This window comes from Solanum pennellii, chromosome 6 (genome assembly GCF_001406875.1).
Source record: "Solanum pennellii chromosome 6, SPENNV200".
Classification (NCBI taxonomy): Eukaryota; Viridiplantae; Streptophyta; class Magnoliopsida; order Solanales; family Solanaceae; genus Solanum; species Solanum pennellii.
Genome location: NC_028642.1, coordinates 44,174,410 through 44,189,072, shown reverse-complemented (window position 1 = coordinate 44,189,072; position 14,663 = coordinate 44,174,410). Strand labels below are relative to the sequence as shown.

The 14,663-nt window shown below is 34.2% G+C and overlaps 2 protein-coding genes across 2 annotated transcripts; one reads left to right on the top strand and one right to left on the bottom strand.

The window, feature by feature from the left end:
• Window positions 1-222: 222 nt before the first annotated feature.
• On the bottom strand, window positions 223-2,410 carry LOC107021867. The gene is made up of 5 exons (XM_015222586.2): window positions 2,333-2,410; window positions 1,242-2,246; window positions 1,052-1,171; window positions 696-980; window positions 223-606 (listed from the first exon to the last, which is right to left on the bottom strand). Exons 1-5 carry the CDS (start codon window positions 2,339-2,341, stop codon window positions 352-354), a joined length of 1,674 nt encoding a protein of 557 aa, XP_015078072.2. The 5' UTR covers window positions 2,342-2,410; the 3' UTR covers window positions 223-351.
• A 5,897-nt stretch (window positions 2,411-8,307) lies between these two features.
• LOC107021043 (protein SMAX1-LIKE 6-like) lies at window positions 8,308-13,668 on the top strand. The gene is made up of 3 exons (XM_015221612.2): window positions 8,308-9,826; window positions 11,265-11,520; window positions 11,744-13,668. The coding sequence occupies exons 1-3, from the start codon at window positions 8,628-8,630 to the stop codon at window positions 13,475-13,477; spliced, it is 3,189 nt and encodes a 1,062-aa protein (XP_015077098.1). The 5' UTR covers window positions 8,308-8,627; the 3' UTR covers window positions 13,478-13,668.
• The last annotated feature ends 995 nt before the right edge of the window (window positions 13,669-14,663 follow it).

The window sequence follows — 14,663 nt, the reverse complement described above, 5'->3', positions numbered from 1 at the left end:
GATCTTGCTAGTTGTAGGTGTGTGTAACTTGAAAGATTGTTGAATGTTCAAGTTATTGTTGTTCTTTGTTGTCGAAATTGTTATGATTTGAACAATTAGTTAATGTATTTGGTTCTCTAATCTATATTATCGTGGCAACCATTTGAGAAGCTTCACAAATATGTCAATTACAATTAAAAAGGCAATAACAAAACTGACAAAAAAGAAGACTTCATAATCGAGTTTGATTCCAACCATTCAAGTTTGTTTGGTTACACCCAAAATTGAGTTTGTTTCCAATAAAAAAACAACACAAATATATGCTTAGTTAAATTTTGTTTGTCAAAATGAACAAGACAACATCAAAATGCCCTACTTCCATGGCACAGAAGTTTTTCTACTTGAAGTTGTTTGGTCTTGGCTATTAGCAGCATTAGCAGCAGCTACAGACCTAGTTTGGATAACCTTTTCAGCCCTCATTCTTTCCAGGTTGCTACTTGTAATAGTTGTCTTCCCCTTCCATTTGAATCCACGTACTGGTGTGTAGCCAATATCACCAGTGACAACATCAGCCCTATTTGTAACTTTTGAACCAGTATTGATGACTCTTCTACTTGGCAATCCAGGCTGATTAGTCAAATAAATACACACTCAAATATTAGACAATTAGGTTTGCAATCACAATTGTAAACTTGCATTGATAGTTATAAACTTACATTGAGAGTTGTAAATCCATCTTTAGCTTGGTATATGCCAACACCTACCATTCTTGGCCTTTTAAAAGGTCTTGTTTGTCCTCCACTAGTGTCTTCATGTTCTACTGGTCTCTTCCCTCTTCCTAGGCCTCCTCTACTGTAGTTTGCTTCTGAACTAGTTTGACTATGTTGAGTCATTCCTCTTCCTCTACTTAGTCCTTCATTCACATTTCTTTCTTGATCCATTTCTCTTCCTGATCCTGCTCCTCTACCTGTACCTCTACCTCTACCTCTACCATTTACAGTCTGTACTTTGAAATCAAATATTAAATCATATCTATATTATCTAACAATGATATAATAATTAGATATATTACCTCTGTGTTTGTAACATTTTCATGTGATTGAGCTGGAACACCTCTGCCACTTGCTCTTCCTCTTGTTGATCTTCCTCTTGTTGCTCTTCCTGTGCCTTTTTCTCTACCACTTTCAGCAGCCTGTATATTAATATATCAATATATATACATCAACATATAACATACATTTGAGAGTAACAAATAAAACTACCTGTGTATGAGAAGATGGTTCAGCTGACTGACTTGGACCAGTACTTCTTGCCTGAGAAACTGGTTCAGTTGATTGACTTGGATCAGCTTGGTTTCTTGTAGGACATCCTCTTTTATTGTGTCCTTGTGTGCCACATTTGCTACAAGTCATTACAGCACCTCTTTTGCTCAACTTTCCAGTTTTTCTGCTTTCATCTGCTTCCTTTCTTCTAACCTTAACTGGTCTTCCAGGCAACTTTCTGATCTTTGGTGGCTTTACAATTGGATTATTTGAGGTTGACCACATTTTCATGTTATTCATTGGCTGAATAAAATGGGCATATGTGCTGAGGTAGGTTTCCTTGCTATAACAGCTAGCCACATAATGGATTGGTTCCAAGTTTTTGTAATGAAGGGCAGCAACACCATGAGGACAAGGAATTCCCCTAAGCTGCCAGGATCTGCAACTACACCTCCTATTAACAATGTCCACAGTGTGTGTAAACCCATGGTGTTTAATCTCAAAACCTCTTTCTCCATTCCAAGTCAAGTTACATTGCATAGACTTTTGAATGTTTTCTTGCAAAATCTTCAAAGACATAGGAGATATATCAGTGATCCAAGTGTTTGAGAACTCTCTCAAATCACCAATTCTTTTCATCATCTTCACCCTTATCTCCTCAAGCATTGTAATGATGGTTTTATACCTTGCAGACACTATCCAAGCATTAAAGCTTTCTGCCATATTGTTGTCCACAACATCACATTTGCTATATTCTTCAAAATACTTCTTGCACCATGTATTCAAATTGTACCATAAAAGATTATCTAAACCTTCTTGTCCTAATTTCCTCATTGTCTCTATATTGTCCTTCATCTCAGCTTCAAATGTGGATTTAGCAATCCTCCAAAACACTCTTCTTCTTTCAACTCCTTTCCAAGTTTTTGACCAATTTGCAAGAACATGTCTTGCACATTTTCTATGTTCAACAAGTGGCAATAAAGTATCCACAGCAATTTCTAGTCCCTAACAAACCAACATAACAGAAAAAGAATCAATTAAAGTGCAAAACTCAACAACAATAAAATAGTAAGATGGATATCAGTAATTACCTTTTGCATATCACTAATGATGGATAGTTGATGCCCTTCTCCAAGTTCAAGATCATTCTTCACTAGTTCAAGAAACCATGCCCAGGTATACTGATTCTCAACCTCAACAACTGCCCAAGCAATAGGGAGCATTTGGTTGTTTCCATCTCTACAAACTGCCACTAACAACTGGCCTTTACACACACCTTTGAGAAAACACCCATCAAAACCAATCAACCTTCTAGCACCTCCAAAAAATGCTTTCTTTAAAGCATTGAAGCAAACATAAAATCCTTCAAAAATTTTCTGCCCAGTTTCAGAATCTTCTCCAACCTTCACTACACAAGTACTACCTGGATTACTCCTTAATATTTCATCTCTATAATCAAAAATCCTACCATACTCCATAATGTGATCACCCATGATCTCTTGTAACACTCTAGTCCTAGCTCTTCTCACTGTTGTCCTACCAACATTAATATCCAACTCCTTTCTAATAATGTCCTGCAACAAGACAATGCTGATGTTTGGCTATTGAGTTATTCTTTCTTTGTATTTGGTGGCCAAAAACTTTGAGTTGCACAGGTAGTTATGAGTTGATGTCAAACATTTATGGATAGGGTTGTATGTTTTAACAATGAAATCTCCACTAGTTTTATCCTTACTTGCACACAACAACCAAGGACAACTCTCTTTACAACATCTCACTCTAACTCTGCCAGGCTCATTTACATATTTTTCAATTTGAATATGTTCTTGGATTGCATATCTTGTCACTGCCACTCTAAATTCTTCAACAGTTCCAAAAACCAGTCCTAATTCCCAAACAATCTTTTCAGCAGTTGTATCAAACACAACTCTATTTGGGGTTTTCTTCCTCCTAACAGGTTTATGCACTACTTGATCAACCTCTTCACCATCTATTTCAAAGCTAGGAACTTCATCACTTAGATAATAAGGTTCATCACCTCCTAGCTTACCAACTAAGCTTTCCCTAATACCATTATTTGTCTCATCATACCCTATATCTGGACCTTTCTCATTAACATTAATCTGATCTGAAGTAGTTCCCCTACTTCTCCTTTGTGACCTTTTGAAATGCCTCTTGGTTGCCCTTATATCTACATACTCTTGATGAACATCACTGTCAACCTCAGTATCTTCACTAGTATCCCCTTCAGATCCTGATTCATCTTCCACTTCATCATCAGTTGGATCATCATCTATTATAGGATAATCAGATGAAGGAGGAGGCACAATAGAAGGAGATGGTGGAGGCACAGTAGAAGACTGAGCTTCAAATGGAGTGCTGGAAGTTTCAGAAGGACCAGTTGTAGGGATGGAAGGAAAAGTAGAAGTAGGAGGCTGATTATTAGGGTTAGAAGTCTCATTAAAAGATTCCTCACCTACCCCACTTTCAGTCACATGGGGGACAAACTCCAATTCAAGTGGGGCCTGATTAGCTTCACTAACCCCATGAAAAACATACACCTTCACTGTATCCCCATCATTCACCATATTGAAAAGGTCAAATATAACCTTATCATTATCAACAAGGACCAATAACCCATCCCACTTGATGAAAAAATCACAATCTATTGTATATCCTAGTTCCTTTATGTAGTCCCTCAACTCAAAATAAGACATCCTATCAACATCTACATCTAAGAATTCTGTCACATGCCCCCCAATATATTTAGGTGGTGGACCAAAATCTATTCCCTCCCCCCCATGATACCATCTTAAAGTTATAAGAGTAAAAGTCATCCTGAAAAATCGTGTAACAACAACAAACACAATTCAAACACACATTTCAATAACTAACTCTAACAAGTTGTACACAACAAACATAATCACTAACAAACGACAACAACAGAAACACTAACTAACAAAAGTAGAATAAAGCACTAACATTAAGCTTTAACAGTACTAACAGAACAAAAACACTAACAATAGCAGTTGTTAGTGTACAAATTGAAGTCTACAAATGTATAAGAGACAAATAATAAGATTCGAACTAAGTGGATAACATCTAACCCTAACCTAAAACACAATCACAAAACCCTAATCACTAACAGTTGCACTAAGTCAATAACACAATACCCTACACTAACTAAATCGATTACCCAACATACTCAAAAATATCCTAACAATGGCAACTGTAGGAGGTCAATTCTAACACTTCTACACTATAATAATCCATAAAATCAGAATAATCGGAAAAAAAAAGTGCAGATTTTAGAACCCTAACCTGTTAGACCTTCAATCTCCAAGAATCTTCACAAATACACATCAACAACGATCAACAATGATCAACAACGAGAATGTCAACAACAACACTCTCAGATTTACTCATATTTATGGAAGATAACCTTTATTGGATGGTCCAAAATTCTAACTTAAAATTAAAGTAATTTGTTATAAGATAATAATATAAGAAATATTTATAAATTATATCAAAGTAAATACTTTTATGCATAATATCATATTGATTTGGTCTCAATTTGACTTTTTAAAGTTAAAAACCAAACTAACTAAATATAGCGAATTTTTTTTTCTTCAATATCAAACCAAGTTAAACTAAATCACTAACAGTTTCCGATTCGATTTTGTTCATCCTGAATCAAATGATTCATTTTTAAAAATACAAGAAATGTGATAGTGGTCTCAAGAAAGTTGATAGGTTTCTTTCAATATTTTTCACATAAGTGCTCATCATTCTAATAGAAAGTGTGAGAAAATCAGAATCAAATACTTTTTGGGCTAATGAGAAGACGACAAACTGAGTCTATGGTTGACGACTTTCTTCACTTCTTTTTGTTGTCAAATCATTTCAACTATGCGCTATAATTACTTCATAGAATTACCAAACGAAAAAATAATAGTAGTAAAAATTAACTTCAACAATGCACGAACTGAACACTAATGATTATAGTGCAGCAAATAACTCCTCACTATAATAATCTCACAACAAGTGGAAAGAAAAAGAAAAATTACATGATTAAACAAATATTCTCTCTGTTTCACAAAGAATGACATGATTTAACTTGATATGAAGATTAAGAATATAAAAAATACTTTTGAATCTTGTGGTTCTAAATTAGAGTTAGTTCGAATGTACAAAATTATTCTTTGATCTTATGACCTTAAATATGTTGAGTGGAAAGCTGAAATTAAAATATTACAAAAAAAAGATCATTTTTTAATTCATACTAAAAAGGAAAAGATGTCATTCTTTTTTAAACGGATGGAGTATATATTACGTAGTTAATTAGTTATCATAGTTATGATTTTAGTTAATTTTCACTCGTGATCAATACTCAGTGATAATTATATGGGTTGGACTTTCGAGTTTGTATGATTCACACGGTTTTATAATTTAGAATTTGTATAACATAATTTGTATAACTTTTGTATAATGCAATTTTGTATAATATAATTTGTATAACTGTTTAAAGTTCAGATGTTTGTGTTTGTATAAATTTGTTATTTCGAGTTTATACAAAAATAAATCAATTATACAAACGTACATAGGGATTATACAAACTCCCTCGTGAATTACGCAATTCCGCAAATTATAAAAATGAGACAGCTTAAACTATAGTTACAACCCGTAAATATGCAAATTATAATTGTAGAGCATAATTAAATTTATTATAATAGCTATTTACGAAAATTTTTTTTTGAAAAAACTCTTCGAAGCTATAGATGTTTTGACTTAACAATATGCTACTAATGCCTATAGAAGAGGGGTTATTTGGTTGGAAATAAGTTATCCCGAAATTAATAGTCTTACAATAAATTGTTTCATTATATATATGATAATTTATTACATCATTAAAGGTATAAATGATAGATAAATAATTCAAAAATTAGCTTATCACCAATCAAATGCATAATAAAATTATCTTGCATTTTTTCCCAAATTATAAACTATACCTCATATCAAATGACTTCTTGAAGACTTAAATCGTATTTAAGCAAACCTGGAATACAATTGACCTGAGAATCAAAAGAAAATTTGCAAGTTATGAGGATGCATCTTGTTCTTAACTTAATAGTCATATAGTGGCTAAAGGTTATTGAAGAACATATACAGTAAACCTAACCTAAATTTTTCGATTAATTCATTGGGTAAGAATATATAAACAAAATTAATTAATTCCTTCGGCTAACAGTAAAACATTTTAACACCACTCATAAATAAGGTAAGGTTGGCTGATGGGGCAAGAATTGATTTAAGCCCCGAAATATTTTATTTTATATATTATCTATTTGTCAATGATATAGTACTGATTGATGAGATTTGTGACGGCGGAGTTAATAATAAAGCTAGAGGTTTCAAGATAAATTGTAGAGTTTAAAGGGTTCAAGTTGAGCAAGTTAGGGCTTGTTTGATTGGGGAACAAGTTATTCTAGGATTAATTATCTTAGTTATTCTAGAATTATTACTCCACCCTCAATGTGGAATAACAATAAACTATAATCGCAGGATAAATAATTTCATAATAACTTATCCCACAATTAATTATTCCAACCAAACATAAAGTAAGCTCTTCTGAAAATTAATCTCAAACTTAATAATTCCTTATTCCTCATACCCAACGAACCGTTAGAACGTAAGTTTTGTGATTCTATGCGAAAGGTCAGCGTTGAAGTGATTCTTTCAAGTGTATGTTGTGTGTTCTTCCCAGTTCATATCATTCTCTTGTTCCTATTGCTCTCATTTTTGTATTCACTTCTTCAAACTGCTCAAAAATATTTTATTTCAAATCTAAGCCTATATATTGAAAACAATTTATCTATCTCTACAAGTAGATGTATGGTCGACATAGGCTCTACCCTCTGCTCTCACTGGTAAGAAATTGGAATAATCAAGATATGTACTAGATGATCCTTACAACAACGTCAATTAAAAATCAAACAAAATTATAGGGGAAATGCATAAGTACTCCTCTCAGATTATGATAGAAATTTCAGAGATACATTTTTAACTAACTAAGATCTTTTTAACCCTGAACTTATTCTTTTGTAATTTTTATATATCTTTTGTCTTGTGTGACACACTCTATAACTCCACGCAATTGAGGCGCATAGAAAATATTTAGATGTCACGTAAGCCAAAAAACTACATAAAATTACACAAAAAAATGGATTCAGGGGTAATAACACCTTAATTTAATAGTTAAGATGTATTTCTGAATTTCAGACATAATTTAGGAGGTACTTGTATATTTACTCAAAATTATATAAAATCTTTTTATGAAATAAATATAGAGACCTTTTATTAAGATTCAACTTTAACCACCAATTTCTTTGAGCTGCTGTAGCAAAAGGTTGTATCATGAATAAATTAAGAATATGAATTGGTGGGACTCAAATATGAAGAAGAAGAAGCAGCAGCAGCATATTATGCCTGAAATTATTAAAAAAATTATATATGAAACAACAACCTAGTGTGAAACATTATAGTAAGAAAGAGAGAGGAGAATAATGTAGCTAGGTTGAGTAAATAGGAACATACGATTGTTTAGTCTTGACATAGATTTTGGATGTATTGTTGCACTACAAATAAGGGAGTAGAAAGTGACTTTAGAGTCCTATTTGGCCCATTATTTAATAAGTGGACTCAGCATCTCTGTGTCAATGTCATGACGCACCAAGTATTGGTAATGAAGAATTATAATTGTAAGTTGAGAAAGATGTGAAATACAAAAGAATCTATACTCAGTTACCACCTACACTTTCTTTTTTTTTTTTCCTCTCAGTATTTGGAGTTTACATTAGAGTCCCAATTAAATAGAAATTGCGCATTACAGGATCCATTTAAAGTGATGACGGTTTCAACAAAATTTTCTTCGTACTCATAACTCGAACCCGAAATGTATAATTAAGGGTAAAAACAATCTCATCAGTGTACCATGTTGGTTACAGTTGCCTTTTTCCCTCAAATGGTCCCCTACTAGCTACTGGTATAACCCTCACAAGTCCCCCCACCACCAACAGCAACCACCAGCAGTGTCAAGCACCATCAACAAACATCTTACCCCACCATCTCCTACCTCCTCCCTTTCCTTTCCAAAAACCTCATAAATACCTCAATGTGATGGATACACTTGAATGTTTCTATTAACACCTTCTGTCAATCTATTTCTCTATTTTCTTTCTTATACACTTGGGAGTATTAAGTATTATATATATTACTACTCCGTACTTCTATTGTCAGCGCATTTTTTAAGAAAAAAAAAAATTTATTTTATGTTTTCTTGATTACATTCCGTACTCTGTGTTCACGTTTTCCTTTCTTGTATTTCCGATGCCAACACCAGTTAATACTGCTAGGCAATGCTTGACGCATGAAGCTTCCATCACTCTTGACGATGCTGTAGCCATGGCAGGTCGTCGTGGCCATGCTCAAACTACATCTCTTCATTATATATCTTCCTTACTCTCTGTTCCTTCCTCATGTTTACGTGAGGCATGTTCCCGTACAAGGAACAATGCGTACTCTGTTCGTGTTCAATTCAAAGCTCTAGACCTCTGTTTAGGGGTTTCAATGGATCGGTTGCCTTCGTGTCCCAGCAGCAGCAAGGTAGATTATCCACCTGTTTCGAATTCTCTTATGGCAGCCATAAAGAGGTCACAAGCGAATCAGAGACGACAGCCGGAGAATTTCAGTTTTTATCAACAACAGCTTCAGAATCAGTCGGCTTCTTCTTCTTCATCTTCATCAGTTCCAGTAGTCAAGGTTGAGTTACGGAATCTCATAATATCTGTACTTGATGACCCTGTTGTAAGCAGAGTATTTGGGGAAGCTGGTTTCAGGAGTTGTGATATTAAGCTTGCAATTCTTAGACCTGTTCATCAACTCTTCAGATATTCAAGATTCAAAGGACCACCCTTGTTTTTGTGTAATTTAACCAATCAATCCGATCGAAGTTTTAGCTTCCCTTTCTTGGGATTCTCTGGGGGAGAAGATGATTGCAGAAGAATTGGGGAGGTTTTCGTCAATAACAGAGGAAAAAATCCACTTATTCTTGGTACTTGTGCACAGGCTGCTATGAACAATTTCCTTGAAATGATACAGAGTAACAGAGGAGGAGGAATCCTTCCTGTTGAGGTATATGGATTGACTGTGATTTGTATTGACACAGAGATCATAAGGTTTGTTAGAGGAGAATATGATGAGGAATTAATCAAGTCCAAGTTTGAGGAGATTGCAAGTATATTGATGAATAATAGTTTAGGATCTGGTATTGTTGTCAATTACGGAGATTTAAAAATCTTATCAAGCGATGATAGTTATATTGATTCTTGCAGATATATTGTTAGCAAATTGACAAGTTTACTACAGATTAATCGCGGAAAACTCTGGTTGATTGGATGGGTAGAGAGGTATGAGATATATTTGAAAGTTTTGAATAGATTTCCTTACATAGAAAAAGATTGGGAGTTGCAGCTTTTGACAATCATTTCTTCTGGAAATCCAAAGGAAGAAACATTTCCTAGATCCAGGTATACTGTTTTTCTTCAATAATTTTATTTAAGCTTTTTAGTTTGTAATTATTGCACCATCAAGTGGGACTAAGTATGATGTACTTTAGATATGCAGCATATCTTAGCTTTTTTATTCTTTTCTTCTTTTTTATGGTGTAGTTTGTTTGCTTTTTCTTGTCACATACTGGTGAAGGACTTGTTAGAATAGACATAAATAACAGAGTCGTTTGAGATAAGAATAAATAATTTTGGGATAAAATTTTGATTGTCCTGATTGAAATAACTTATCCCACCATATTATAGTTTTGAATAGACTGATATGCTAGTGAAACGATAACGAGTTTATAGTTTTTGTTTTAAAAAAAGTTTTTAAGATCTCTAATATAATATGGGTAATATGGTACCCATATTATTCATTGGGTAAACTCATTTTACCCATTTAAAATATGAGTCGAGTCGAATAACTTATCCATTTTTATTTAACTTATTTTTTGATCGACTCATATTCAACTCGACTCGCTCGTTCGTCACTCCTACTCATGACATAAAAATAACCTAAGGAGAGAGACAAACTATTGAGGTTCTATAGATAATCTTATAAATGATAATGTCTCTTTCTTTGCCTACGTGGAGCAATATTCATATCAGTATTTGATATTTTTTCCTAGTTTTGAGTAATGAAAGGGTTTTGTGTTTAAATTTTGAATATAGAAAAAATCATGGAATTCAAACCCACAAATCTATATAAAGACAAGAATGATTGATCATTCTCCCTTTATTTAATTGGTTATTGAGTTTTCTTTCCACAACACATTCCTTATCATTAAGCTGTCAATCAGTTTTGTCAAAAGTTCACAAGTTGATATATATATATATATAAAATTCTAATATAAATATATAGTCTATGAAAAAGTTATTAAGTTTGTCCCTCCCTACCCCTGCTACTAACACTATATTTGGATGATTGTTATCAATTTTATTGTATTGTATCGTTACTATACCTACAATATTTGTTTTGATTGTTAAATTTCATTGTTACATAACAATGAAACCCATATTTTATGGAACAACCAATTTGGTGTGTTACCATTGTTACTTAATTTCTTTTTTTTCATTTATATCTTTACGTAATATTTCAAAATACTATTTTACTATTTACCTTAATTATTTAAATCTAGTCAAACCTCCTATCTTAGAATAATTAAGGATAATTTAGTAAATTTATAAATTACAATAAAGTACAATACAATCAAATTAAACAATTAAAATGTTATTAAACAACAACAAACAATACAGTCTAGCCAAACATTGTATGTACCATACAATATAGTACAATAGAGTACAATACAATACATTATGAAATAATGGGTAACAATGATCCAAACAAAGTGTAAGTGTTTTTGGTTTTACATAGTGTTCATGTCTTGATTGCATCTCTGATTGACATGTTTAATAGGTTGATGGAATCTTTTGTGCCATTGGGAGGATTCTTTTCAATGGCAGCTGCTGATACTAAAAGTCCGTTAAGCAGTTCATACCACACTGCATCGCGGTGTCACTTATGCAATGAGAAATGCAAACAAGAGGTAAATGCTCTCTCAAAGTGTGGATTAATAAGCACTGTTTCAGTTGCAGATCACTATCAATCAAGTTTGCCTTCTTGGTTGCAAATGACTCAACTCAACACTAACGGAGGACTTGACCCAATGAAGGTCTGTCTTTCTCACAATTCTACTCCATCACCGATCTCTCTTTCTTACAATTGTATAACATTGAACAAGTAGACAAACACGTCCTACTTGTGCATACTAAAAGTTGAAGGGCATATATGTCAGCTGAAGTCAAATTAAATGAAAATACACATGGAACACTCAACACGAGCATAATAAATGTATTCTAATCATGTAATAACTTCTTTATATGGCTTCAGTGCAGGCCAAAGATGATAAAATGGTATTGGGTGCTAAAGTTGCTGGTTTGCAGAGAAAATGGGACAATCTATGCCAGCGTTTACACTACAATCAATCATTACCCAAGACAAGCAACTTTCACATGGCTTCTGAAATTCCATCAGTTGTAGGATTTCAAGTTGTTGAAGACCGAAAACAAAGTCTCAATAACGAAAACATTGAAAGTGGGAGGAAGAAAATGACTTGCACAATTTCTTCATCAAATGAAAGCAGCATTTTTCTCTCCAAAACGCCGTCACAAGGTGATGATGACCATGGCTTCAACTCTCCAACCTCTCTAACTTCAGTCACAACAGATTTAGGTTTATGCATGGCCTCTACTTCTCCAAGCAAAGAACAAGAGCACGTCATAAACCACGGTAGCATTAATCAACCACATGACATATCATGCAGTGTTGAGGCGCCTCGTTTCATTGACCGGTCTCCTCTTCAGCAGCAATTGGATCCAAAAGATGTTAAGATGTTATATGCAGCTCTTATAGAAAAGGTTAATTGGCAAGAGGAGGCTGTAAATTCCATTAGCCAAACAATAGCGCGGTGCAGATGTAGAAATGAAAGAAACAATTGTCCAAGTCGAGGAGATATATGGCTCAACTTTCTTGGACCTGATAAGCTTGGTAAGAAGAAAATTGTGATTGCACTGGCTGAGATTCTATATGGAAGCACAAACAACTTAATCTGTGTAGACCTAAGTCTACAGGATGAAGTCGGGTTGTTTAATCTTCAAGTATTGAATCAATACGACGTGAGATGCAGAGGAAAGCATGTTGTTGACTATGTTGCTGATAAACTGAGGAACAACCCCTTATCTGTTGTTTTCCTTGAAAATGTGGATAAAGCTGATATACTGATGCAGAAAAGCTTGTCCCAAGCTGTTAAGACTGGTAGATTTTTGGACTCTCATGGTAGAGAAGTTAGCATAGGTAATGCAATCTTTGTGTCAACATCATCAAGATTAGATGAAGAAAGAACTCTTCCTTCTACCAAAGAAACAGCTGACTATTCGGAAGAAGACATATTGGCAGCTAAAGGTAATCAAATCCAGATACTAATTGCATTTGATCTTACAGATGATGTCAAAGGTCCAAACTCAACTGCATTGATAACAACTAGAAAAAGATCTTCAAGCCAAATCTTTGTGAATAATAGAAAGCTTATAACTAGTGGTCCAATCGAAAGTGTAGATCAGCAATTTGGAAGCTCGGAGATGGCCAAACGAGCTCACAAGACATCAAACACATGCTTAGATTTGAATCTTCCAGCTGAAGAGATTGAAAATGATGAAAACTTTACTGGAGATTCTGGCTGTGAGTTTTCCAATGAAAACACCACAACATGGTTGAAACAGTTGTTTACACAATTTGATGAGACCGTGATTTTTAGGCCATTGGATTTAGACTCACTAGCTGAGAACCTATTGAAGGAGATCAGACTATGCTTCCACAGAGTTGTCGGTCCAGAATGTTTGCTAGAGATTGACTCAAAAGTATTGGAACAAATTCTGGCAGCAACATTTTTAAGTGACAGCAAGAAAATAGAATATTGGATTCAACATGTTCTTGGCAGGGGATTTGTAGAAGCTCATGAAAGATATAGCTTAAGTGCCCGATCTGTAGTGAAACTCGTGACCTGCGAGAGCTATTCCCCACAAGTTCATATACCAGGGGTTCTCCTTCCTGGCAGAATCATAGTGAACTAATATTTATAATATGTAATATACAGTGTGTTCATATTTTAGCACACCTAGGTAATTATGCTTGTGTTACCAGATTTATCCCATGTTTTACTGGGTTTTTTTTTGTTATAGTTTAAGCCATAAATTGTAAGATTTGATAGCTAATTCAGGTATGAACTATCTAAATGTTATGAGGTGATCATTCTTTCCTATTATTACCATCGGGTTTTTTGTTCTTTCTAAACATCCATTGTGACACTCTAATTGCAATACCCCGTACTCTCAGGTAAAGATAAACTCTTTTAATGCAGGTAATTAGGCTTGAGCCTCATAGAATTTGGTTGTGCCCACGCAAGGATTTGAGCTTACAATGGTTGTATACAAGGTTGGAGTTGAAAAGAATTAAAAGAACAATAAGCTTGAGAGATTAGGCCTTGTAGGTGGAGATGCGGTGCTCATTTTGGATTTTCACCAAACATACACACAAATGTAAGTGGTCGCAAGTGATAAGTGATACTTTCGCATTAGGGTTTATCATCCCCTAGAGACTTAGTTATTGACAAGCTATCAATTTTTCCATGTTAAAATACAAGACTATTGAAAAATTCTCTTTGAATTGATCGTCTGCTCTGTACAATTTAAAAGTCAAGAAGGGGGTGAATTAAAATTTCGCTTTAGTCGATTTCTTGTTATGACTAGTCGACTCACCTGCACATTATAGTAGAATAAATAAACAGTTTTAATAACTTGCAGTAAGTAAATGACACGGAATGTTTTTATACTGGTTCGAATCACCGATGTGGTGCCTAGTCCAGTCCCCTTGGGTTACAAGGGTTTCCTCAATAACTTGTGAAGAACTTGGGTGTTACAGAATGTTACAATTAAGAGCCCCGTCTGATATTCAAATTAGATCTTCTTCGACACAACCTCTACCTGTAAAACCTTGTCACGCACCAAGTCTACACCCTGGACCTGACCGATAATGACCATTTCTGGCCTTGAGTGTACCCTTGGCCTGGGTTACTTAACTTAGTGGAAGACTTAACATAATATATAATCTCAAGAAATAACTTTAAGGAAATTAATTAGCCGAAGTGGCAACCCAAGTCTTAGTCAATTGCAAGTGAAAGGAAAGACTAAGAAAACGAATATCATCTGTCTATGAAGCCTCTAATATGAAGATGGATGTTGAGACAGGACCCCCAACCAT